At 44.4% G+C, this 26726-nt stretch overlaps 1 protein-coding gene across 2 annotated transcripts in view; it reads right to left on the bottom strand.

The window, feature by feature from the left end:
• The window catches only part of LOC118110656 (leucine-rich repeat-containing G-protein coupled receptor 6), a 37096-nt gene extending 13348 nt beyond the window's left edge, over nt 1-23748 (bottom strand). Inside the window, exons 1-3 of one of the 2 annotated variants that reach the window (XM_035158595.1) lie at nt 22988-23748; nt 7918-7989; nt 1759-1830 (exon numbers count right to left, since the gene is read on the bottom strand). In XM_035158595.1, the coding sequence (XP_035014486.1) occupies nt 1759-1830; nt 7918-7989; nt 22988-23232 (389 nt within the window). In that variant the 5' untranslated portion in view covers nt 23233-23748. Of the gene's footprint in view, nt 1-1758; nt 1831-2611; nt 2862-7917; nt 7990-22987 lie in introns of those variants that run through there. The other variant, XM_035158596.2, reaches the window with a different exon arrangement.
• Between the last annotated feature and the right edge of the window lie 2978 nt (nt 23749-26726).

Below are 26726 nucleotides of genomic sequence, written 5' to 3' on the forward strand. Positions count from 1 at the left end.
AAGCAGGGAGGAAGTGGGGCGCAAACAATAGCCCTCTCTTTCCCCTCCCTCCCTCTCTTTCTCTGTCTTTCTCTCTCTTTTCTTTTATGTATTTATAGCGACCAGTCATCTGACATTATCGCGTATAGTGTTCCGGTGTGTCACTGTCAGCGGCGCCATGATCGCCTTTATCGTGGCATCGTGGTGACGCAGTCAGTCTTAAATTGTAAAACCTTTTGTCACAGCAACAGTTAAACAGTTGAGATTACAGGATATACGATAAGAGCTCTGCATCTTTTTTCTTGTTGACACAATCTTGAGCCGTCCTCTGCCATGAACCAGTCAGATTTTTAATTTCTACAATTTTTATTATGCGTTCATTTATTTGGCATGAGGTGATGGTTGAAAAGTTGGCAATACAGTCCATTCTGGATGTCTCGAGGTATAAAAAGCATATCTTTTTAATATTTATTCACATAACTCATTGTGTCACATAGAGTGTTTCACAACAGCCCTCTGCGTAAGATATGATGATTGCTTCAGTGAAGAAAAAAATGCTGCTCAGGTTCGAGAGGATCAGGGGAATGTTTCCAGTGGGATCACGATGCCATGATAAATACACCAAATTGAGTCTCCTGTTTTAAAGAAATTGCCCATGGGGAGCTTCGCTGTAATGCACTCTGGGTTCATAACCTTTTACTCTGTGCGTGTGTGTGTGTGTGTGTGTGTGTGTGTGTGTGTGTGTGTGTGTGTGTGTGTATGGGCGGGGACCTTGCGGTTACCCTACACAAGGTCAGCAGTCCATTTGTTCTGACTTTAGAAATATATTGAGAAAGGAAACCAATAGCTCAGCTGCTCTGAAGACAAATGGACTGTCCAAAGCTTTCCTGGGTGTTTCTGTGTGAGGCATGAATGCTCGCAGACATGTATTATGATTTCAGGATGTATGTGTCCATCCGCAATAATGACTTAATAGCCCAGGATTCACGGCTGCTTCAATCTTTCTGTCGTGGTGAGTTTCACAACACAAGGTGAAAGAGGATCGACTTGTGCGCCTGGTAATCCCCGCTGATTCCCTCAAATTACAAACCGCAGTTCTCTAGCTGGGTTTATTTCCTGCGGCAGGGCTCCTCAAACTGTTCTCAGCCATGCTCCAAAAGGGATTGACGTCGGTTGCCAAGGCTCGTGAAAACCTCCTTAATACTCGTGTCTTGCACCCACTGGAAGTACGACCACAACTCATTAGATGCTGCACTCACAGGTCAGAAGGTGCTATGGTTTTTATGGTTGCCTCGCACTTCTTTTTGATTTAATACTTCACAGCGGCACTAACAGCTGGTGGTTGTGGATTATAAGGCCATGAACACAATATGAGAAATGGGGTGTTAAGAGGACGGGCTTGTGTGGCTTTTTCTTTGGTTAATTTGTTTGTCACTTGCTGTAATCTCAGTGGGTGGTGTGACTGGGGGGTCCCTGCATTACACCTGTGAGTGTGTGTAATTGCAACTGAAACAGAGCTTGTTTGGGAATGAAGGAGCTGCAAGCAGGGCAGGTCTCTCCCAGCCCATAAACTTTAACTGCAGTTAATGATGCGTGGCCTGTGTGTTTTATTTTAAGGCAGGAGCACAGCTTTACCCCCCTTTCCTCCCCAAAAATGCTGGAGTGGAACAACCCACCTGGGATGATGAGGATTGAACCACCAGAGTGGGATGGGGAGGGAGAGAGAGAGAGAGAGAGAGAGAGAGAGAGAGAGAGAGAGAGGAGGAAGAGGTTACTTACAGAACTTTGAGGTTGTGGAGACCCTGGAGAGCGTGGCCTGAGATATACCTCAGCTGGTTCCCTGAGATACGCCTAGGAGAGAAACACGTAGATCAAAATGAGAGAGAGCAAAATATAAAAGAGGAAAATGAAATATAAGCACATGCACACACAAAAAAATTTACAAGTCTCACAAGATAACTTTTGCTTTCTGCTTTATTCTGTGCTTTTGGATTGAGCTGTGATATGACTTCATCCTTCAGTTCTTGCTGCGGGGTTACTGTAGGGGCAGTATGCAAATAACAATATTCTATTCCATTCAGTGTGGTTGCTATTGGCCCAGAGCACACCCTGAAACATTAACCAATGCTGGGAGCTCTGATGAGTGAGTAAAGACTGAATTGAATGAGACTGAGACTGGGTCAACAAGTGCAGCGTGGACGTATGTTTGCTTGTGCGTACGTGAGTGTGTTTATGTGTGCGTGTAAGGTGTACGCTGTGTATGTGTGCGGGGGCTCATGTGTGCGCAGTTGCCAACGCTTGTGCTATTTTCCATGTCCTTGAGGTAAATTGGTCTCGTTCTGAAGGGGCCTTGAGGACAGCGAAGGGAGAAAAACCACACACGTTCACACAAGCAATCCAATCAGTTTGTTTATCAAACACAGCACCTAATGGTCATTTGTGAGTGTGTATAAGATGTCCAAATAAATAACATTCAGTCCAGCGGAGTAACTCTCAAGGTCACGAGCTGGAAGCACAGTTTAAACACAGATTTGGTCTTCACAGCTCGAGACCACCCACTTTTATTAAAACACACACACACACACACACACACACACACACACACACACACACATAGTTAAACGTTACTCACTGGCATCCTCTTCCTCGCGCCGTCGCTCTACAGGTGACATTTGCCTGACATTTCAGCTTTATGCTAAGCAGCCTGCCTCCGGCTGAGTTTTTCCATTAGTGCCAGGATACTGAAATATTGATTGAGAGCACGGTCTGCCTTTTCCAAACCACTATCATCCAGATGGTAATGGACGAGGGCTCCCAGCAAACTCCCTCTGACATGTGATACTCATGTCAACATGTCTCAGCCTTATTACTGTGCAGTGGCAGACCACATAACCCCACCTGCGCCTGCCAAATCTCACACTCAGCCCAGTTTAGAACTCTTATAGAGCTCATAACACAAAACATAAAAACACACACACATGGATGTAGACCCACATCGGCATGCTAGAATAGAAAAATGGACTGATTGTTATCCAAGCTATTATGGTGGCTTTTAGTTATGCTGCTTGAACCACAGTCAAACAGACTTCGACTGCACCACATGATGTCTCAATATATCCTTGGAAATAAAAGATGCAGTTGACAGAGGGTTGATTTGTCATTACTGCTGCACGTTGACCTCACAAATTCTAATAGTCATTCATGGTTCAAGACTTAGATCAGACTTTTTACTCATAAAGAAACCTGTATACTCTCCATCCGTTGTCCCTCTGAGAACAATAGGTCTGCTACTTCAATACCATTTCTGTTTCTGCTATTGCACAAGGCGCTCACCAGGGAGCATTTCAATAGCTACTTTTCCAGAGGTAACGGTTTCAATAGGCCTTGCTGAGGTCCTGACACCAGTAAAATGTATCTGAGCCTCTTTCTGCAGAGACCCTAAGTGCCTTCTTTTGGTCCCTGCTCAAATGCAGTGATTGCTTACAGACACAGGGAAAAAAGATATAGGTAGCACCAAAGAAAAATAAATGTCTTTTTCTATGGGGGGACGAGGAGTGCCAGTAATTTTGAGTTTTAGAAAACAAACATTGTAGTTAAGGCCATGGTATGATGTGCATGTCGTACTGCCAGCCCAGCCTTTCTCTATTAGCTGCACCATTGAAGCCAAAAGAGCATTAGAGTGGAATCATGCTCCTTTTGCAGACTTCATTTGTCAAATGGATAATTATGTCGAAAGTGAAGATGGATATTGAAAAAGGAAAGAAATGTTCAGACGTTCTTGATAGACATCAACAGAACACCGGCAGTTGCCATTGACTAAGTGTTTCCATGATATCAGTGTGTGTATTTATGTGTGTACTTGTGTGTAAATGATCGTACGTATGAGTGAATGTTCCACACTTAGCCTCCTAGTTGTTCCACATCAATCTCATTCTAATGAAAGGCGCCTTGCGCTTGTCAAACCATGGCTCCGACTGTTTTTTCTTTCGAATTGATTTGGGGATGGTTAAAATTGTTCTTGGCCCCTGGACTAAACAGATAAAAATTCCACCTCTGCATAATTCAGCTTTATTGAAGTGATTCACAGATAAAATAATAGAAGCCAGTGCAGTTCAAACGTATATGGCAGAACAGTGGGAAGGGTTCCGCTGGTAACGAAGGTGCAGACCACCCTGCTATCCAGAGCTGATCAGTCAGGGTTTTACTGAAGCATACCGACTGTTGATTATCTTATGTATCGCCATGTCCTCTTGCCTCAAAATAATAAACAAAAAGATGGATTAAAGAGCGAGACAGCAGAAACAGCATCATATTTTGGCATGCTATCTCAGGTAGTGATAGGACATCATAGTGGCAGCAGGACCAGGATGGTTGATAGGAGTCGACGATGAATCAAAGAAGATGGAGAGAATAAACAGGTTTTAACAGAGCAGGGGCAGTTCATGTGTCGGTGTATTTGTAAGTACATATGCATGTGTGACCTTTGTCACCCTGAGTCCATCAATAGAAATTTTATCCCTCCTTCTGTTCAGAGGTCCAGCCAGCAGGTCAACCACTTAACCTGGCGTTAACCTCTGAAATTACTGGAGTAAAATATAGACTTGTTGAAACAGCACGTGTGTGTGGGTGGGTGTGTATGTGGCTGCATGTTTGTGGGAGAATAAGATACAAGCAGACAAAACCCAATGTTGGCAACACTAAAAGGGAAAGTTTTAATTGCCCTAGATAGCCCCAGATGTGTTGTGCACCTGGAGTATCAAAACAGCCAATATTGTAAGCCCTTAACCCTCACCTACGTCATTCCCCTGGCCTATCAGCAGACAATCTTATCACCAAGGGGGAAGGCAAGCAGGGCAGCACTGGCCTCCACTCACCACTTCTCTCCTCTTACATTTGGATTTCATTTGTGTGATAGTTGGATAGCACTCGCACAGGGCTGGAAAAGCCCAGGCAGAATGGTTATTCCAGAGGTGGAGGATACTGCCGAAGACGAGACAGATTTATCGCAATTTCAGACTTGAGCTGATAACAGGAGCTAGCCCCGTATTCTGCGCACACTCAGATTAGGCACACATTTTCCTGTGAGGCCACGTTAAATGCTCTGATTTGAGGACGTGAGTAGTGGCTACAAGTAATGATAAGATGAGCATGACAGAGATATCCTATACGTTTGATTATGAGGAGAGTCAAAGGGAAAAGGCGAAATGTGATCTCCGGAGGTACGAACAGCACAGACTTTGATATTGATGATGGGCGGAAAACAGTCACCTTCTTAAGTATTTATCAGGAAGGGCTTCTGGGGGCTTGGTCGCTCCAAGTTTTAATCTTTGATCTTAGAGCTGAACATTTGACGAGAGGTGATGTCTCTGATATATCAGGTTGATGAGTAACCAGTCTCTGTGCCTGTTGCCTTCTCATTATTCCATGGGCACGCAGTCAGTATGTGCTCCGCCTGACTGAAACTTGCGTGCCGGTTTGTGTATTTGAATTAAGGGCCGATTCACTAATCAAAGTGCTGAATGAAGGCTTAATGAGAGGGATCTGATGTCAATAGAATAAGATTTACTTAGAATTAGAAACGGCTTGAGGGTGGGACGATTAAACTTGAATCTAATTTATCAATATTAATGCCGCAGTGTATCAAAGGGAGGTTTAGCCTAGTGAGATTTGCGACCGGCTTTGTGAATAAATTTAATTACCTCATTTGAGGTTCAAAAGAATTATTGTGTTTGCACGTTGATACTAAAGAGTTGAGAACAGAGTGAAGATATGAGAGACATAATAATAATTTCAAGGGCGCTTCAGAAACGTACTCATATATGTTACTAGTAATACTATATTTCCTCTCCTTCCCATTTTGTAAAACCAGATAAAAGCTGGACTTCTTGCCATAAGCACATTTGTTTTGTAAGAAAGCAGAGATTACCCAAAAGAGGGCAAAAAAAAGTGAAAAAACTTTCAAAGGCAGCGACTGCAGCCTGGAATAGCCTGCAGTAAAATGGAGATGGGGGGATATAGAAATGAATTTGAAAGGAGGGAGATAGAGTGAGGGAGGGAGGGGCAGGCAGGGAGGTAGATCCCAACATCAAACAATTTATCACTCAACCAGTCACAACATGCTCAGCCCTTTGCCTCTCTTTGCTACCAACAAGTGCTGCAGACCCACATCAAACGCTCCATCTCAAACCAACTGGGTTTGTGTTTAGAGACAGTTTTTCTAAGTGCTATAAGTTGCTGTAATTATATTGTGTTTAGCATAACTCAACACACATGATCTTTCTCAACATTCTAGACAGGGGTGAATGTCAAGAAATGTGCTCCTCCCTGTTCTTGGAACATCATCATCGCCATCCCAGCATGTCTCCAGAAATGGTCAGCAGGGCTATAAAAATTGGCTGTGGGGCAGGAACATCCTCTTTGGAAGAGGTACAAAGCAACAGAGCATATCCATAAAAGATCAGAACATGAGAGGGACGCAGAGGAAGCGAGATTGACAGGGTTGTAAAACCCTGGGTTTTTGTGTCCGGACAAACACTGCAGGTGAAGCTGCATCCAAGACGGCCAATCCCCTTCTCCCCCAACAGATGCAAATATCAACCTTGACGTTTGGCATCGCTCTGCACAGTGGATATGATAAATATGGCACCAGTTATATTTAACTTTTACCATTTCCGATCAGCAATTCAATTATTTATAAAGATCAATAATTCTCTCACTTCAATGAGTCACAAAACGTCATTCAGCTTTGCTCTACTCTTCAGATCCAGGTTTTTACTTGGATTCAGAGTCAGCCGAATGGTGATCCAGCAAACCTTTTACATTCATCATCAGCTCATGCCTCACAGGCTGCAGCTGCAAGAATTAGCAAAGAAAACAGTGGACTGTTCAAACACCCCGTGCAGACTCTCTCTCTAACACGCACACAGAACTGCAGGGCTCAGAAGTAAAAGAACCAGGTGAAGGCTGCCACACACACAATCTGTAAGCCCCCGCGAATTTCCACACACTTACACACACATTCACACCCTGAGGGTAAATCTGTGGGCAGCCTTTGTCAAACCAAGACTTAGCTGAATTCTGCTGAGTGGTCGGATCAGATATCGGTGAGGTTGACCAAAGAACGTGTTCGAAAACTTTTTTGTGATTTTTCTACCTCGTGTGTTCTTTCATCAGTGCTGAGAGCATGAAACCAATACCTCGTGCTTGGTCAAGTGCTGACCAAACTGCGTTCTGTAGCACAGAGAACATGTCAAGAAATTTGGCACATGTGGCATGAGTCAAATTCTATTTCTTGTTTGCTTATTTTGAGATCAGATATTCCCGAATTCATATCATATTTTAACAGTCTTCTGGCATCGTATTGATTATTTTGTTAAATTAAAATAAAAGAATTGTGACTGTTTTAGCGTTTAGTGTCTTGGCACCTAAATGAAAACCTTTCCAATGATCACACGTAGAGCCTACTTAATGCTATAAGCAAGGAAAACATATATCTTTGCTTCTTTCATTTTCTCCAACCTTGTCCTGAAGTTCTCCTATAGTGTGTGTTTGTCTTGGCAAGCGCTTGTGTCTACGTGTCTATTGCTCCCGCGGAGCTGTCCAGCAGAAACAAAGTCAAGGAGGGCAAGAAATCATCAGCTTGGATGCTCTGCACAGATCCCACTCTCTAAAAACTTTAAGGAGCATATATATTTACTCTCTGGGTGAATATCAGGTTCCCTTTGCCTCCCTCTCGGATACAGACATCCCAAGATATACTATCACATTGCTGCAGGCAGCTTCTTGGTGGGAGAGATCAGAGGCAGGCCAGCGCCATCAATTCCCATCACTGACGTCTGCACATGTCAGCGGCTAGGGGAAGGACTTTTTCTTGTCATTAGTGAGTTGTGGCCATGGAGGTTTATTAATCGAACTCAAGCTGATTGATTTTGTACTTACAGTTCTGATAGCAGGTGCAGTCGGTGGAAGGCTCTGGGCTGGATCTCGCTGATGTTATTCATGCTCAGATCCCTGGAGAGAGAAATCAGTGTCAACGTATCAATCAATGTGCAACTTATCAATGTTCCTTGAAGGTGCTCGGAACATGTAAAATTGCAGATGTTTAAATGCTTTTCACGTGGCGATCAATCATCGAGAGTGGGAGTAGTACACAGAGAGAGGTTAGAGGGTTAGGTAGAGAGGTTGGAGTACGAAAAGGGAGGAGAAGGAGATGTAGAGGAGAATTTTCCCCAATGAATCATTGTTGGGCAGCTGTAATTTCCTCCTCATCCCAGCGACTCTTTCTCTTTTCCAGATGTCTCATTCTACCTACTCTTAGATCTGACCCCTCAGTCTCCCTCTATATCTCTCTTCCTCTCCGTCTCTCTCTCTCCTCTGTTTTTTTCTCCCCCAGGTTCCTCAGGAGACCACCTCCTTTCCCCTTTGTTCAGAGCTGAAACGTAGACACACTCCATTTCTCTCCGTCTCTCTGACACACACTCCTGACGTGAGAGGGTGTGTTGGGGGGTGAGTGTTGACGCAGCTGTGTTGCGGTCAGAGAGGGTGAGGTGCAGGATGCTCGCATACATGCATGCATGCACACACATGCACACTTTCAACGCACGCATAACCTACAAGGACATCTTATGTGTCAGCCTCTGGTAGAAAACATATATAACCTTATGGCCCCAGTCATGTAAGGTCATCGCTTTGATAAACACAATGAAAGCAAGGAGGTGTTACGTCACCCCTTCTTTGCTTTCACGGCCCTTGGGGTCTCGCATGAGTCTTTAGGAGTGAGGCTTGTATGTGCGTGAGTGTCTGCATGTGTGTGTGCGTGTATGACACTAACCATTGCTCATAAAGCCAGACCACCGGGCTAGCAAGTGTAAACTGTGCTCTCAGAAGCCCTTCGCAGTTGGGAGTTTTGACACACTGGCTGTTTGTTTGTCAAGGCAGCCAAGCTGACGGGGGGCTGGATGGATCTATCTTCAGGCGGGATCTATATTCAGCTTCAGGGGAGGATGTGGAAAAAACCCACAGCAACACTCCGTTCAAAAATGTGCGTAATTGAGTTTAACTGGTGCGGCAACACTGTGTTACCTTGTCAGAGGTGACGTTTGACATCAGGCTCTGGGATGTGGTGAGAGGAGGTGTGTTCTCCACATGTGATGAGCTTGCAATCTTTACCGTGCCCTTTTCCCATGAGGTTTCAGATAATGATGCAGTCTTTTTACAGCCTCTGCTGACTTTGAATATTTTCCTTATGAAAGCATAATAATGGCATGTTAGTTTCCTTGCATGGGAATTTCCTGTTTCGGATGCCCCCCTCCTGGGAGGTCTGACTGCGGAGGAAGTGGTTCAAGGTGTAACTCAAGGACAGATATATGTAGAGGGCGGATGTTTTCAATCAGTGTTGAAGCAAAATGATTTAACAGAACAAGGGAAGTGAATTATTCTTCAAATTCCATTACTCCAATCACCTTTACTGACCTAAACTTTGATTGGCTGGTCCCTGTACCTCTGCTGGGGCACCACGGGGACAGGGGTGACATAATACACACTCACGCCAACTGTGGAAAATAGTTTTGATGAGCTTGTGCAAGGAATATGCTGTAAAAATGTAGCAACGGGCAAATAAAAGAGGAGAAGAGGGGGATTACAAGTCAAAGTAAACTATGCCAGTGGTAAATGGTATAAATCTAAGGTATAACATTTTCCTTAAAGTGCATCTAATTGACTTCTATAACCAATGTCATGTAATTCAATGTACTTTTCTTAAGAAATTCTAAATATAAAAATTTATAGCAAATCAACATATAATATAGAATGTATTACTTTTCATTTGTGACGAACCCAAACACCATTGCTGATGTGGGATGCTATCCTGGGACCTCATGTCAAGCTCTCCACTAAAGCACTGTGGTGATGTCATGTAAATTATACGCTTCATGTCTGTCCCAATTTTGGCACAGTCCGCTCAGGCTCCAGGCCGAGATTTGGGAATACATACAAGTGTGATGCACTACTGCTTGATTAAAGTCAGAGGTAAATATAAGTGATAACAAAGTTGCCATGGAAATTACATCGCGAGCAGTAACAGCAAACAAATTGACATAATCAAGACTGGGTGACATCACGTATGGCACAGGAAATATACGACCACCTCCTGGGTCCTTGAGAACGATGCACATGCAAACCTTAATCCTGTGCATTTCATGAGTTTGCTACTGAGAAAAATATTTATTGGAACATTCACGAGTTGATCATTAAACGATAGTAACGCACGCACACACATCCACACATGCAGGCAGGCACACACACGCAGCCATGCAGGAACACACACACACACACACACACACACACACACACACACACACACACACACACACACACACACACACACACACACACAAAAACCCAAATCTTCTTGGGATGCGCCCATGGATGGAGACAACTCTCCATTATCTGGTCCTGATTAAAGAAGCCATAAACAAACGTTGTGTGAAGTCCATAACAGCGGCCTCACTCAGACAGAATAAACACGCAGCAATGGAGAGAGAAAATGTTTAAAAATAAAGACACACAGTGGTGAGTCATGGGGAAAGGTTGAATGCAGCTCAGCTCGGCTGTGCTCTCCAACCAACTCATTGGGAACCCGGGGAGAGAGAGAGAGACGTATCTGCTGCGCAGGCCAAGGCCTCCGCTGACAACTTGACGTATCGTTGGAAGGCTCTGCACTATGGCTTGTTTTTAAAATCAAATAACAGCTGTGGCTTTTTTAAACCATGATAATTATGATTGATGACTACCACATGTGCATTGTGTCGGCTGGCGCTGTGACGTGCAGATATTTTCAACGCAAATAAACGGCCACAAAAGAAATGGGAAAGGGAGCGTTTAAAGATTTTGCAGGCTGCTCGGCGCATGGGAGTTTCACAATTACAATCAGGGTTTTTCTGCGTCCCCGTTTTATGGGCATGAGTGTGTGTCCTGTGAGCGAGAGGGAGACTGAGTGCCTGTGTGTGTGTGTGTGTCAGTATCTGTGTCCGTGTGTGCAGTCCAATATTTCTTTCCATTTATAGGTGGCTGCGGTGTGTGTGGTAAGATGTCTGTCGCTCATTTTCACACCCCTATTGTTTTCCAGTGAGCCTGCAGATGTGGTGGGCACAGTCCCTGGTTGCGCTTTCACCACATCACACACGGACTCTGCCGGGTGCATGGAAACAGATTGCTCTGTGGTTCTGTGTGTGTGTGTGTGTGCGTGCACGTGTGTGTGAGGGACAGAAGCAAAGGTCATGTGGTTTGTTCTCTTTATTTTTCATGTGAGTATTCGGAGGGGAACTGTCCTGCCCTATCTTGGCCATTGCGGCGTCAAGAAAGGAGCCTGATATTGCTCGCAGAACAACACATCTCTCAACCGACAGAGGCACACAGGCCATCTCCTCCCCTCAGATCTCCATCTCCCGTTGAATGACGAACTAAAGACTCCAGAGCAGCAATAGGAGCAGGAGATGCAGACACGGAGACCCATGTTCATCCCTCAACAAACACACTCACAAATGTGCCTCTCAACTGATCTTTTTATCCCCCTTTGCTCTGAATCTGCACAATGAGTGTCAAAGCCCCCAGTGATCTCTCTGGTTCCCTGGAGAGGAATTAGATTTTCATGTGCTCGCATGTAATTTGTGCATTTGAGCACAGTAGCTTGGGTGAAATTGATGCCAATATTTATGCAAACGCAGGAGAAAAAAAAAATTCGGTAGCAGATACACAACGTGGTCTGACAGATCTTTGTCCTTCCTCTCCAAAGTGTGTGCACGAGTGTGTGCGTTTGAGTGTAAGAGAAGAGGGTTTGGCATGGGAAGAAAGGTAAAACACTGGATATTAGACCGCTTTATGCTGTGATGAATAGAGTAAGTATGGCAAGGAGCCTGTCTTAAGGGGGGAACAGAAGCATGAAGAAGCAGAGGTACAAGTCCATTCATCAGCCGTGGCCCTTTTCTCTCCCTCTCTCTTATGCCACTCTATCGCCGACACTCACGCTTTCTCCCCATCTGTGTTTCAAATTTCAACTGGAGCGTGGAGTTACACAGTCCAGTAGTTACAATAATGTGATTCATCATATTTCCTCTTCGCCGTCAACAGAACTACTGAAGTATGTTATCGCTCCTGTGATCAAAGCCAGTGTGTGTGTGTGTGTGTGTGTGTGTGGGTGTGAATGTGCCCTCAGCTCCATTGTAGCCGATTTCAAACTGGAAGCGTTTCTGACAAGAGCTGGTGATTTAGCGCAGCAAAACAACTGGCCACATCATATGAAAAACACCCTTGTTTATGTTCACAGACACACACACACCCACGCAACATCCACCGGGACCCATACACACTCCAGGCCCCCGGGTGGCTTTTGTGAGGTGGATGATAGACCACCCTGGTGAGTGAATACACCCTCAGACTGATGTGATCATCAGTCAGGTGTGTTTCTAGCATCGGCGCAGAAATGTGTCAGCGAGACAAAGCGGAGACAGGAGCAGCAGGAGGAGAGATGGTTTGATCCATTTCACTTAGGAGAATTCTGTTGACTTGAAGTAAAAAATATGGAAAAGTTTCTGGCATGTTGTTCAAGCATGAAATTGCATGCAGGTACCATACATAACAATGCAGGCGAAAGCATGTAAACAAACAGGCTTACATTGTTGCCCTTGAGAGGGATGTTTTTCATAACTGTCTCTCTTACATATACAGTACACACACACACACACACAAAATCACTGCACAAGAGCCATGTATCCTGAGGCCTTCCTTTTCACTTCCTCCTCTGCTCTCTCTCTTTCTTCTGCTCCCTCCTGCCAATTCCTTTCTCCCTCGCTCAGGTGGAGACTCTTACCAAACAAACAGCCAATAATGGCAGTAAGCTCTGAGCCTTTGAAGGCAGCTTATCTGTGAGGAACATTAGAGTAATAGATCTTTAGTGGAAATCAACAACTCGAGTCTTGCCCTGAGGGCAGGAGTTCTGCATTAGCAGCGGCTGAGCCACACCTTGGCTGTCTTTTACAGTAACTATGACAGTAATGTCTTCAGTTGGATCCAGATAGATCCTCTCCGCTTAGCTCTTTGAAACAGTTAAGGCCACGATGAAAGGGGATCTTTTATGCCATACAATGCAACTGGTAGTCAATGCTCGGGCGCCGCCTTAAAGAGGGCCTAAACGGTTGTGTGTGTTTGTGTGTGTGTGAGCGACAGAGACAGAAAAAGCGTGTGTGTGTACTTTGAGTGAGGGTGAAGACTAAGTGTGTTTGCTTCTTTTTTATATCTGAATAGACTGACTTCAGTTTCTCTCGCAGTCACACATGAGGTTGCACACACACACACACACACTCACACACACACACACACACACACACACACACACACACACACACACAGACAGACACGCACACATACACAGACACGCACACATACACACACAAAGAGTCAGGAAGGAGGGTACAATGCTGTCCTGCCCTCCTCCTTCCTCTAAAGATGTGGGGCTTTTTTTTTTCTCCCTCTCTCTCAGACTTCCTGGGAGGGGTACACTGCCCTTTGTGTCCGAAGGCACTCTCTCTTTATCTTTGCCTCTCTTATTCTCCCTTTTTTTCTCATTCACGGGGCACAAAGAGCGAGGGAGAGGGTGAGGAGAAGTCTTTCACCTGGACAAGGAGGGCCACGGAGAGGACCGGGCCACAAAAGAGCAGGGCCACAGAGAGGGAGGGAGGGAGGGAGGAAGAGAAAAGACGAGATAACAAGGCAGAAAAAGGGAGATGCGTCTATGTTTTTGTGTTCCCATGTTTTGTGCCCTTTCCTGCTCGTTGTGGTTTTGCCGAGAATGACAGGCGGATGTCTGGGTAGAGAGAGCGGCTGTTTAGTCTGAGGCCATGTCATGGGAAACATATTCATGCCCCCTGGGACTTATTCATACGCTGGTATACTGCACACACACATACACACATACATGGACACACTCTGTGTCCGTTCCTTGTCCTCCCACACACACACACCCTGTCATGAGACCAGGGGTGTGTGTGTGGGGGGGGTGAAAGGTCAAGCACTTAAGTAATGGAACAGGAAGTGTTGGAACAGTCGGCGCTACACAACATACAACTAACTCCAACATGTGGACAGGACTGACAGGCAGCTGTTGTGGGTAGCACATAGCTTTGGAAGGCAGAGAGGCATTCCTAGCCCTGCCCATTGTCACTTATCTGTTGTTCGGCATGTACGTTTTATCTGACTTTCATATGGGTTTGTCACATGACCCATTGCTTCTTCCCAAATCAGAGTAAAAAAAACCTGTCTCAAGAACACAGGACAAACACATGCCACTTATGTGCGGAACAGGGTTACAAATTTCACCACTTTTCCAAAAATCCTGAAAAGGTATCTCTTACAGAGGTGTTTTTTTTTTCCTGCACACTGATTCAAGGCAGATTCTCAGCAGTGGATACAACAGTAAATGAAACCCGATGAGTATTAGTGTCAGGCTCTATTATGACTTCATTTGGTTGAATGGCAGAAACAGGAGGACACTGGATCTAGTTAGAAGACTGCTCAAATCCGCTCCTGGCTCTCGCTCCCTCCTTAACTGCTGCACTCACAGATCTATGATCAGCTCATCTGCTCCATATATTTAACAGCATCCGCGGATAACATCTAGAACTGAACTTAGATCAGCACCCGATGAAATCTTACCCCATACCAATGAGGACATGTGGCTGCTGTTGGTTTAAAGAGATTTAGCTTGGCCCCTTGCCATGCATGTAAAAAGTCCAGATTTCCTCTTTTGCTCCTTCTCAGACATGTTATAGAGACGTGAGCGAGTCTGGTTTCAGTTGCAGAAGTGCTGCAGTGGCAGAGCTGCCTCCAGCCTCCCTTTAAAACAGATGGAAAATACACCTGTGTCCATTCGTAGCAACAAGTAATAATATTGCCTTATAGCCTCACAGTGACCTGACTGCTGTTTCTGCATTCAGGTCAGTTAACCTAAAACTCCACAATTAAGACCTCTGAAAAAAAGATTTTATCACTCCTTCCTCTTTCCCTCCTCGTTCACCTCTTCACCTTCTGTTTTCCGCATCCCGTCTTCCACCCTCTGGACATTCCTGAGCCGTTATACCCACGTTTGGCGATGCGCTGTGTGCGTGTCCCCTGAGGTGTTTGACATTTAAGTGTGTCTGTAATAGCTTATTTGTTCTCCTCAGCTAACTCCTGTACCAGTGGTCCATTCTCCCAACCTAATCCCTTCTTGCTTTTCACTGTATCAGCACTGCTCTATGGGATGCTTTGATGCTACACAGGGAGATTGGACAGGCCATTACCCATCATTACGTTAGCATGTGTGTGTGTGTGTGTGTGTAGAAGAACGGATATGTGTTCATATATCCATGCTTGTGCAATGTGTTTCTTTGTGTGTAATGTGCACATGAAGGTCTTGCAGTCGTGGTGTGTGTGTGTGTGTGTGTGTGTGTGTGTGTGTGTGTGTGTGTGTGTGTGTGTGTGTGTGTGTGTGTGTGTGTGTGTGTGTGTGTGTACTGCTGGAAACAGCATTAAGTATCATTAGCTCTTACTAGTCATCACCTGCACACTGCCAACCCCACATGAGCCACTTTAGTCGGCAGGCCTGGCCAGCGATCACACAGATAGGCAGAGACAGACTCATGTTGAGCTACAGAGGGAACTTAGAGAGCTATGTCTTACACGTACTGCTATCAGCACTCATGTACATGCATTCTCATGTATTACTGTAGCACATTAATTATGCCTTGTAATAAATCTGACAAGTAAAATCTGTTTTGTTAATTAGAATTTTAAAAACAATAAAAAAATAAAAAATAAGGAAGTTAATCAGTAGCCGAGTCCTCTTTCCTTTTTAATTGACAAAAGGTAGTGGTTTCACTTTTAGCCCTTTTCAAACTGGTTGTTGTTGACTTGCTTTACATGAGGGAGAGAAGAGAAGAGACTGACAAGGTAACTTTTTTATATGTGGGGACATAAAATGATAAGTTTGGTTTAAATCAATCTGCTACTATTAAGACAGCTCATCTAACCCATGTGTTATCTAACCCACCATATACAGATACAAATGACAGCTTGAATGGGTCATGGGTGCACATGCGTATAGATGCACACATATGCATGTATGTACACCAGGACAGTTGGGGACATTTGTCGTGGCCCGGCCCAGGATAGGACAATGCCTTCTCTGTAGTGGAAATAAGAGGGCTAGTGCAAATCATGCACATACACACACACACACACACACACACACACACACACACACACTCACATTCCCATGGATTTCCAGGGTTGGAAAGGGGCTGAGTAGGAATCTGGGCCATGCAGGCGTTCTGAATCCTCTCAGTCAGAGGCAGCCCTTCACCCTTCAAACACACGTCACAGGGAGCACATTCCACAGCCCCTGTGTCGTCATGCTGCGATCACACGAAACATACAGATTCACACATTCAGTCAACGAGCACGGCTCTGACCCCAACAAATACCAACCACCGTTCTGTGGAGTCCACGTCGGCTTGTGACATGCAGGCTCATGTGCACACAGTCCAAAGACATACTCCACTTCACTTCCCTGATCCCTGTCTCCTCCACCCTAGTTCTCTCCGAGATCTCGTGTCGTGATTGCTTTCTACGTTTTTCTAAAGGACAGGATATGGAGCGGTGGAGCACACTATGGCCTCTGCCTGCCGCTCCTAAGGGAATTTTCATTGTTTCCATTGTTGTCGACCTACCTGCCTACCTGCCGTCTGTCCCTGAGCGCCATTTAAAAGCCTCCCAGGTTGCTCTCGGGAAACCACAAACCACTGCACTGCGACGCTAACTGCCTATCCCTTCTCCCCAACACCCTTCTGGCATAAATATCACTTTTGTTGCAGGCGGAAGTGGCTTTTTCTTCTGTTCACTGCAGGGCCTCCAGGGAGTTTAGGAGAGACACGTTGAGGCAAACACTTCAACCTTGCTGGGAGGAAGTCGGCAACAAAAGAGTGAATGAAGGGCTGGAAAAAAAAGATTGAAGGAAATGAGAAAGGAAAACATTTGTGCATCTTTATCCAACTGTGATCGCATGTGTCCAACTTCCTCTGTATATTCTGAGGTCCAACTCTCTTCTCCAACTCTGATCACAGCTGGCAGTTCGTCGGCTTAGATCCAACACACCTCCTCATACACACACCTTGAAAACATTTACACCATTTGGCTTGGGTACACATCCTTCCCTTTTCCAGCCCGCTGCCCTGAGCTATATGCACTCATTTTGAATTTCTGAGGAGCACATTGCACATCAGTGATCATACATTTGCACTTAGCGCTGTATGAGCAGCTTCAACACCTGCTCTGAAGAAATACACACACACACACGCACACACACTCAAGCTCTTAATGTATGGATTCTTCTTCTAACTAAAGGGGGGCCAGAGGGAACAGGTGAGGAAAGCAGAATAGGTTGGGGGAGACGGATAGACAGAGAGAGGGAGAGAGGGAAGTGTAGTTGAGGTGGGGGGCTACCATAGACGCCTGGAGCCAGGACACTGATGCTGGAGCTGATAGCGGCTGTATAGAGGACCCTCCATTGACAACACACACACACACACACACACAGTTCTCTTTTCTCTCTGCAATTTTCTTATTTTTGTTCATTCATTCCCCTCAACTCTTCCTCCCCCCTCCATCCCTCACAACATCTCCTTCTTTTCATGTGTGTGTGTCTCACTCTCTCAGACATGCTGTTTACAGTATGACCCCCGGTTGCTCATGATAGGAATCGTTCCATCAACATAATGGCTAAATGACACGCACACGACTGTTACAGTCTCGGCCACCACAAAGAGGCAGGATGTTTTCTCCTGCATGTGTACGTAAAGTATGCGCATGTGTTTTTGCATGCTTGTGTGTGAGTGGGCGCGCTCTCCTGCTTAAACTTGACCTAAGTCTTCAAAAATCTTCCTATTCATATTTTTCTGTCACGATTTTGAATCCTTCGCCCTTCGCGTTGTCAGTTTCTATCACTTTTTCTTCATCTTGCCTCCTTCAATTTTTCATGCTTCACCTCCACTGACTAAAAAAACCCTCAGCAGTCTGGGTGGTCTTTACACACACACACATATGAATGCGTTTGCACACTCCATGATTTTCCTCTGTCTAGTAATGCGTTCGTCGTGGTTTCCTGGCCTTGGTTAAAACACAGTTAGACATTCGCCGCACTCACCACTACCACAAAGCATCACCTAATCGGTGCTCAACTCCAGCCTCAGACTCACAAGCGAATGCACACACACTCCATCCCTCTCACACACCTGTGTGCACACAGTGAACACTGCTGAGAGAAACGTGAGATGTGTAAACATAAGCACCTGACAACCTTCCAAAACTGACTTTTTATGTACAGGATATCACAGCAGCCAGAGCATGAACTTATAACTTACTTTCATCACAATTAAATTCTTTCCTAAATAGGTGTAAGTCTATTAGGGGTCAGCTGACTAACTCTCTTGCACCTCGGCCAACAGTTGTGATAGACAGCCTACTTATCGTGTCACTGTGGAGCCATCTCTTATGTTACTTTGCTTGCAGCTACACATAAAACAGCACCAAACCCCGATGCACATAGTGTTCTCCAACTCATCACACATCAACACACATGCACGCACATCACCCCGAACAGACACACACCCTCGGGCAGTGTTTTTCCTCTCTAATCTGATATCAAAGAGAAGTACTTTCAAAGCGTTTCATATGACAGCTCATTTTATGCGTTGCCCACGGAAACGATTATTGCCATAAATCTCTACCCACTTTGTTATGAGTTGCTTGAAGCATCTTTGCCTTCGAAGAGTTGAATTCCTTTGCAGAGTAAACCTGCATTCACCTCACTATTTTGTTATAATAGTTTTTTTTCTCTGATGATAATTTAATTATGTTTCTACCTTTATGGATTGGAGTCGTCCAAGAAAATGGAGAGAAGCATTCATAGCCTGGATTGCCCCCTTTGGTTTCTATAGCACGTACAGTTGCGCTCACTTTGAAGAGCTCTCCAATGACATGGGTGGATGATGTCATATACTTTCACAGCGTTATGTGGATGTGGTTTGTAATGTGGACTGTTCCCAAGCAAATCTCTGTGACCTCGGCAGCCTACAGTATGTGCCGGAAGGCTAATCCAGCCTCCATTGCACAGTGGGGCGTGCTGGACGGTTTGACAGATCCTGGTGGGGACTGGACCGGCTCTCCGCTGTTGTAACCTTTTATACTCCAGGATGAAATGAGAAACTTTGGCCTGCTGTGCAATGTTCTGGGTTATGTGTGTGTGTGTGTGCATGTGGGCAGGGTTAGGGAGGGGATGTTGTTTTGTTTGCGTTTGATGATTTTTATCAGCAAGGCAAACGAGAAATCTGCGACTCTTGTGTGCGGTATCTTAATTTGTTGCGGCATCTCTCCTGCTGCCCTACATTCCCTCCTTCTCTCGTCTGCAGTAATGTGTGTTTGCATGTGTGTGGGCATGTGCGGTTGGTCGCTGAGTTTATTTATCTTATTCTAAATCAGCCCTCAAACTCACTAATTGGTCCAGTTCCATCGTTAGGTAACGACGGGAAATGAACAATTACTCGTGTGTGTGTGTGTGTGTGAGGAAGAGAGAGAGAGAGAGAGAGAGAGAGAGAGAGAGAGAGAGAGAGAGAGAGAGCGTGTGTGTGTGTTTGTGCGCGCATGTGCATGTGTGGGTGTGTGCGTGGCTATAGTGGTTCATTTAAGAGCAGAGTAGATTTCCAAAGAGGGAGTTTCAGGTCATCACTGTTTTTATATTAGAGGAGGACTAAGAGGCTCGACACTCTTCCTCTTTGAGTCACTTCCAGTGTGTGTGTGTGTGTGTGTGTGTGTGTGTGTGTGTGTGTGTGTGTGTGTGTGTGTGTGTGTGTGTGTGTGTGTGTGTGTTTGTGTGTGTGTGTGTGTTTGTGTATGTGTGTGTGTGTGTGCATGTGTATGTGCTGGCCTAGTTGTGTGGCATGCCCTTTGTGATTCCTGGATGAGGTTAGCAACACCATAAACTCTACATGTGTTTTAACGTTCAAATGGCCACAGTGATATCTGGAGTCCCAGGCTCACATGACAGCTGCAGAGTTGGGCATCAGTCAAGTGGAGTTGTCTTTCCTTTATGTCCCTCTTTAAAAGTCGTTAGCAACATAAACTGTTGATCTCTCCTCACTCCTTCTGACTTGTATCCCTCCACTCCTGTAATACTTGCAGAGCCCCTAGTGAGCAACTGCTCTATCACACCCTGTTTCCTGGATTCGACTTCTATCACTTCAATATCAGTTATCACAGAGTGCCTATAATCTATCCTCAGAGCCTTACGCAGTGAGGCAATTTGAAAGATCTGGCTGTAGGCCACAGCAGGGTGGTGTTTTGGAAGTGGGCTTGATTTCCCCAACTTTTTATCGTAAAATAAAAAAAATATTGATGAATAATGTTAATAATCATGTTTTAATGGTACTTACAGTATGTTTAGTAATCTGCCAGGTGCTCCAATTGAGCTTTCAAGCATAACTAATCACTAATCATATTTTAAAATTGAGCTGTCAGCTTTTGCAAATTAAGTCCCACAAATAAACCATTTTGTCAATTTATCAATCAAAATAAAGAATTAAGAGTTTCCTAGGTAAAATGCCAACAATTCTCACCTTTTTAGTTATTGAGTTTTAGTATTACAAAACAGTAAGTTACATGTATGTAGACTAAAACACATCATCAAAGGGTGGAGTAAGCGATTCTAATTCAATATTGATTCTGTGTATTCTGATAAAAATCTGGTGTTCCTACACAACCTTGGCTCAGTAAATGGGAGATATGGCAGCCGACTTGAAAGACCACAGAGATTTCTCCCATGAGTCTTAAACTGCTTTCAGACATTCTCTGAACTCTGCAGTTCCTCCATATTTTCTCTGGAGGACGTGCATGTGTGAACACAAATGTCCAAGTGAGACGCTCCACAGTTTCTACGGACTTTATCTGCCTGGCTTCCTAGTATAATGTCTGTAGAAATCCTTGAGAATTTGATATGTGAACACATCAGGGGATCCAAGCTGGATTCACCGCAAGCGAATGGGGGGTTGATGATGATGAGACGCAAAAAGAAAAAAAAGAAAAACAAATATCTCCTTGTGAAAAAGCGGTGCCATACGCGTAGAAGACGCCGACGAAGATGTCAAGAGAGTTTGTGGTGATAAGAGACGACGACAGTGACGGGATCCTGTAACCACATGATCTACGCAGCGAAGTTAATTCGTCACTTTCTGCCTCTGTCTTCTGCACCTGGCTGCTCCACCTCTCGCCTGAATAACGCACGTGAAAGGCAAACTGCGGATAAAGTCAGCAGCCAATTCTCCGGATTTCACCCAGAGGTCATGTCATAAAACGGCTTTTATGGATTATGGTGGAGAGATCTCAGTGAGTAGAAAGGCATAAAGACATTTGCAGAGGTTGTTTCTGCTTAATAGGTGGGTTACCGTTTGTTAATGCGATAGCCACCTCACCAGCTGGTTAGCTAATTACTGGGTTAACTAGCAAGCAGGTACAGGTGCCAAATCTGTGTGCCAGGTAATGTTAAAGTTCTTGCCCAAGGATATTTCTAGTTTGCCAAGTTGTTGGTATGATGTTACCTATAGTACCAGGAGTTTTGTGAGTATTGCTATCAGTATCATCATGCTCCTTCACATGTTCTGCTCATGCTAACTTTGAAACGGCAATTGTGACAACTGTTTGCTTGTCTTCTTATTTGCTCCATATCATCATATGTGATAGGTTTTAAAGCCACAAGGTCTAAATATAAAAGTTTATTTGTTGGATGCATAATTCAAAATGTTGTGGCAGGTTACGTTACCTTCTTTGTTAGCTGAGCTACAAACCAATGATTCAGCTTTGTAAAAAAATAAATAATAATATCTAAACAACACATTTTACTCCATTAGTGTTTTATTTGATGACATTTTTACCTCTAAGTTTTTGCTTTAGCCGACAGTATCCACTTCCAGGCCATATAAAACATTCAGTATTTCACCATTGTGTCGTCTTATCGATGCACATCCATGAATTTGGGGGGCGGGGCTACTGCAGGAGCACTGATAGGGGGTGCATTTATTTTGCTGTTGAGTTCAAATATTAAAAGTCTTTCTCCTGAATTTCTTACTCCACCTTTAATCCCAAACACATTTAGACATCTTTGCACAAACTCTTCCTCACACACACACACAAACACATGCTTGTCATGTGCTTGCAACTTATGCCTACTCATATATAATATACTGAATATGTAAATTCAGTCTGTTATATATTTATATATATATACAAGTATGTTTACTGTATATTCAGGATATTGAAAAGTATCTAGAAGAAGACATACACACAGACACACAAGCACAAGCACTCATGCATACATGTACACAAAGGCACACACATGCTCATGTACACACACACTCTCACGCTGGGTCTCCAGTTGGCGCTCGGAAACCTGACACTGAACGAAGTGGTCAAGTAATTTTGCTATAGTGGTCCGCACACGAACATTCTCACACACACACACATGTTCCCACTTGGCCCCAGTCCGTTTTTATCTGTACGCAGTTTCCTGGTAACACATCCAACTGACTGTTGCCCACTGCTCTATTTTTAAAATCCCAGATGCAATGTATAGTGATTCTAATCTTACTTGGCAAGGTATTTTCATTTCCAAATTAATGTTTAAGTTGGGACTCACTATTGGCAGTCAAGTTTTCATTTTTTCATATCAGATGAGTTGGTACCACAATGCATAATAGGAGGTTTAGGGATCAAGTAGAAGGTTTCAGGATGACACACAAAGTGGAAACACAAGGCAAGAATGGCAAAAGGTCAAGGAAATGCAGGACACAGTCAGAGGCCTGCATGTGGAAAGGTGAAGATGAAACAGGACAAGATCAAGCACCCTAACTCAACAGTAGCATGTGTTACTCACAGGTAAGTGGTGAGGGGGCTGAGGTTGGCTGGCACAGATGATAGTCCCAACTCTGAGCAGTCCGCCATGACGAATATCCCATCTTCCTCACACTGACATGGAGACGGGCAAAGTGATGCCGGCGGCCCCTGTCTGTCCTGGACCCGTCCGTACCCCCACACTCCAGGGGAGGAACCCCAAACTCCTCCAGCCACGCAGAGAAGCAGAAGCACAGGCAACATGTCTGACTGTCCACCTGTCTGCATCTACACCAGCAGGGTCTCCTGTCTTGTTGCACTCTCTCTTGTCCTCTCTAATGTCCTAAGAGATAGCTGTGATAAGATGAGGAGGTTCCACTGATTCTTCTCTGTCCTAAATCTGCTGTCTCCCTTTGGAAGCCCCTCACTGATCTTTTCCTCCTGTGCAGGTTGTCCTCACTGAAAGTCTGTCCCTGTCATAAGTTCTACCTCTTCATCTCTTCATCTCTTCATTCTCTTCACCGCTTCATTCCCAGGGGTTAACTCTGCTGTAACTTCCTTCCCCACTTTCCTGTCTTCCCTCTCACCCTGCCCTCTCCTTTCTCACTGTCCTTCTCCCCCAAACACAGTCACTCTTTCTCCCTCCCTTTCTCTCTCTATCTCTCTCTCTCTCACTCTCTCCTTGTAAATGTCTCTTCCTCTCTCTGTCTCTCTCTCCTTACCTATTGTAGAAGGACTGCATGAGTTGTGAATGAGCCACCCTCATTGGCCCACAATTTAGGGATGGGCTGGAGCATCTCCGAAAAGTAGGAGGGGCCCGTGATTCTCAAACTCTTCCCTCTCTTTCTCTCCCTTTCTTCCTTTTGCCTGTTTTACTTTGCCTCTCTGTGAAGGGAGTGAGTGAGTGTTTAGTTTGAAAGGAAGGGGAAAGGGGTGAAGGAGAGAGGAGGGGGTGGCAACGCAGTACAGTGGTGTGGGACACGATTTCTCCTTGTGGGACCTTATGAATGGAACTGAGAGAAAATGAGACAGTGTTTACAGCTGAAAGAGAGGAAAGAGGGGGAAAAAAGCAAGCTCCAGAGGATAAGAATGAAGGCAGCAGAGTGTGTTTGGCTGTGTGAGAGAGATGCAGAGGGTCAGAGTGTGTGACTGGGAGTGACAGTTTTTTCGGAAATTGGAATTCTGACACTTCAGCACCCCTCGGTCCCCAGAAAGAGCAGAATCCAGTGTCTTGTGAGTCCCACCTTCTCAGGTTTCTGCTGCTGGAATGTCACGATTGCCACACACACACACACACACACACACACACACACACACACACACACACACACACACACACACACACAGACACCCATAGAAAAGAAAAGATTATGAGTGACCGGCGCAAAGTAGTCCTCATATCTGTTTCACATGCACACACTCTAGTATACAGAGAGAAGATTGTGGATTTGTGAAAACGTGCCTTGGGATAAAGCCTGTATATTTCACAGTTTATCTGCAAGCACTTGTGTTTTTCCACATAATCGTTAAAATGTTCTCATCAAACTGCCCTTTTTATAATTACAGCACATAAGTCCTGCTGGCGTAGACCTAATATTAAAAATGAAAACTGAGCTTTTCAATAAGGAGCCTATAGATGACAGGATGTGATTCATGAAAGAACAGGATGTTACATGAGACCCTAATGATGCATTTTGTAATTATAACAATTCAAAGCAAGAAAAACTGGATTTCCATTCAGGAAGCAATAATGTATAAACAAAAATGTTGCAGTTGGGAGGAGCGATAATGACTTTTTTCCACTAAAAGAAAACATTTTAAAACACGATACCAACCGATGATCACAATGCACTTGAGCAATGGGTTTAGCATTTAATCGCACCTAATAACTCCAGTTTTTGTGACTTTCATGTTTTATTAGAGGGATTACATAGTCCTTGGCGAATTGATAAAATCTTACAACCACTCTGGCTCGTAAAATCTTTTCAAGCTCCAGTGGATTAACAGAAAAATGCATTTCTCAATTCCTGGAAATCTGAGGCTTGGGGAAATTAGGATTTAATTCAGCAGCAGCAGCACATTTATGCGCACGCAAATGCACACATGCAAAGCCAAAGTAAATTTATGATTACATTCATTACTAAATGTCTCTAAACCCAGTTTGAGTTGTTTTTTTTTACAGCTCCATTCGTCCTGTATGTTGCTCCGTCTCTCTCCTTCTCTGTCGTTCTTTCTCCACAATTCTCTGTAGGCTGAATAGTTTCTCATTAATTAATTAACATTCCTGTGCCACTGTGTTTTCTGAGGGGCCTTTGTTATGGCCCCACAAAAACTCTTTCAGAGCAGTTCTCTCTTGCTCTCTCTCTTCTCTTTTTTCCTCCTCTTTGTAGCTGTGTGTCTGTTATTGCTTCTTCTGTCCATTGTCAGTTGTGCAAATTGTTTTCAAGTGATGTTTTATGATAAATCTTTCTTTCACTTTTCAGTTGCACACAGGCAGATATGTATGGACTCTTCACAGGAAAACCGCGAGCACACTCAATCCCATGGGCACATACGAAAACATGCACATGCACCTCATGCACCTGCAAACTTCTTCCACTCCCCGGGCTCTCCACCTCTCCCCTTCTTGCGCACCGAGCTCTGTCATCTTTTTAAATGCTCTTTAATTGTCTGGCCCCGGGGGAGCCCTAAAACACACATACTGTAATAACCTGCATGTCTGGTCTCCTGCCTGTCTCTGTCTGTCTCCCGCTCTCCTCTCCTTTTTTGTCATCCTCCTCCCCTTCAATCACAAATACGCACACAACCAAGCACAGCGCTCCTTACTGGTACAAAAATAACGTACGTGTTTGTTTTCATTGCACCTGTTCTGACGCCGTTTTGATGGATGTGTGCAGGTTTATATGCGAGAGACTGTAAACCACTCATATGCAATCAGAAGGAATGCAAATTATGATATATAGCTTCCACTGCTTCTATCAATGCTGTAAATAAGCTAGAGTTAGTTGTCATCTGTTACCCTATAGACAAGTCAACCTGAATAAAGTAAAATGACCTAAATTATTACAAATACCTATGGAAAATTCCTGTGCACTATACAGACCACCCAAACTAACTGTACAACAAACCAATGGGAAAACCACCACACCCAATAAAACAAGCAAATCAGTAAAATACATTATTAAAATCAAACAATACACTGCAACAATCCAGAAATACGTAGGATAGGTAGGATAAACCCATTTATCTCCTTAGTCCGTTTATTTAAGGGTTAAGTAGCAGCTCCACTCACTAAACTGTATTGACTTTCTAGATGTATTCAGTTTCTTCTTGATTGACAAGCTTCCTGTTCACCTTTGCCCTCGACAAAAAACAGTATTGACAGTATAATTATGTTTAGAGGTTAAGTTTAGTTTTTGTGTGTCTCAAATTATGTTAATACTGGTCTATTTTGTACTAAACCTGGGGCATTGAAGAGCATTTCCCTACCTTATGAGCCAAGCTGCTACTGATGCCAAGGCGTCAGCAGTTCAACTTTTTGAGGTGGAAAAGTTCAAATCAAACTAAAGGTTTGGTTGACTAATTGTTTCTGAAACTCTTCAGCCTAATTGTTGAAATGCTCTTAATGTCGGTGTCTGTGGCCCTCGCAGGACGGTAATAAACACTGAAGCCATAGGTTAGTGAGCGAGTCACTGAAAGGTCGGCTTCTAGCAGTTGTCAGTCAGTTTGCGTTCATTTGTTTCGGAGAGGGGACGGGACGTATCACCTGCAATTTTATGTAC

The sequence above is a fragment of the Hippoglossus stenolepis genome, chromosome 6 (genome assembly GCF_022539355.2).
Source record: "Hippoglossus stenolepis isolate QCI-W04-F060 chromosome 6, HSTE1.2, whole genome shotgun sequence".
NCBI classification, from domain to species: Eukaryota; Metazoa; Chordata; class Actinopteri; order Pleuronectiformes; family Pleuronectidae; genus Hippoglossus; species Hippoglossus stenolepis.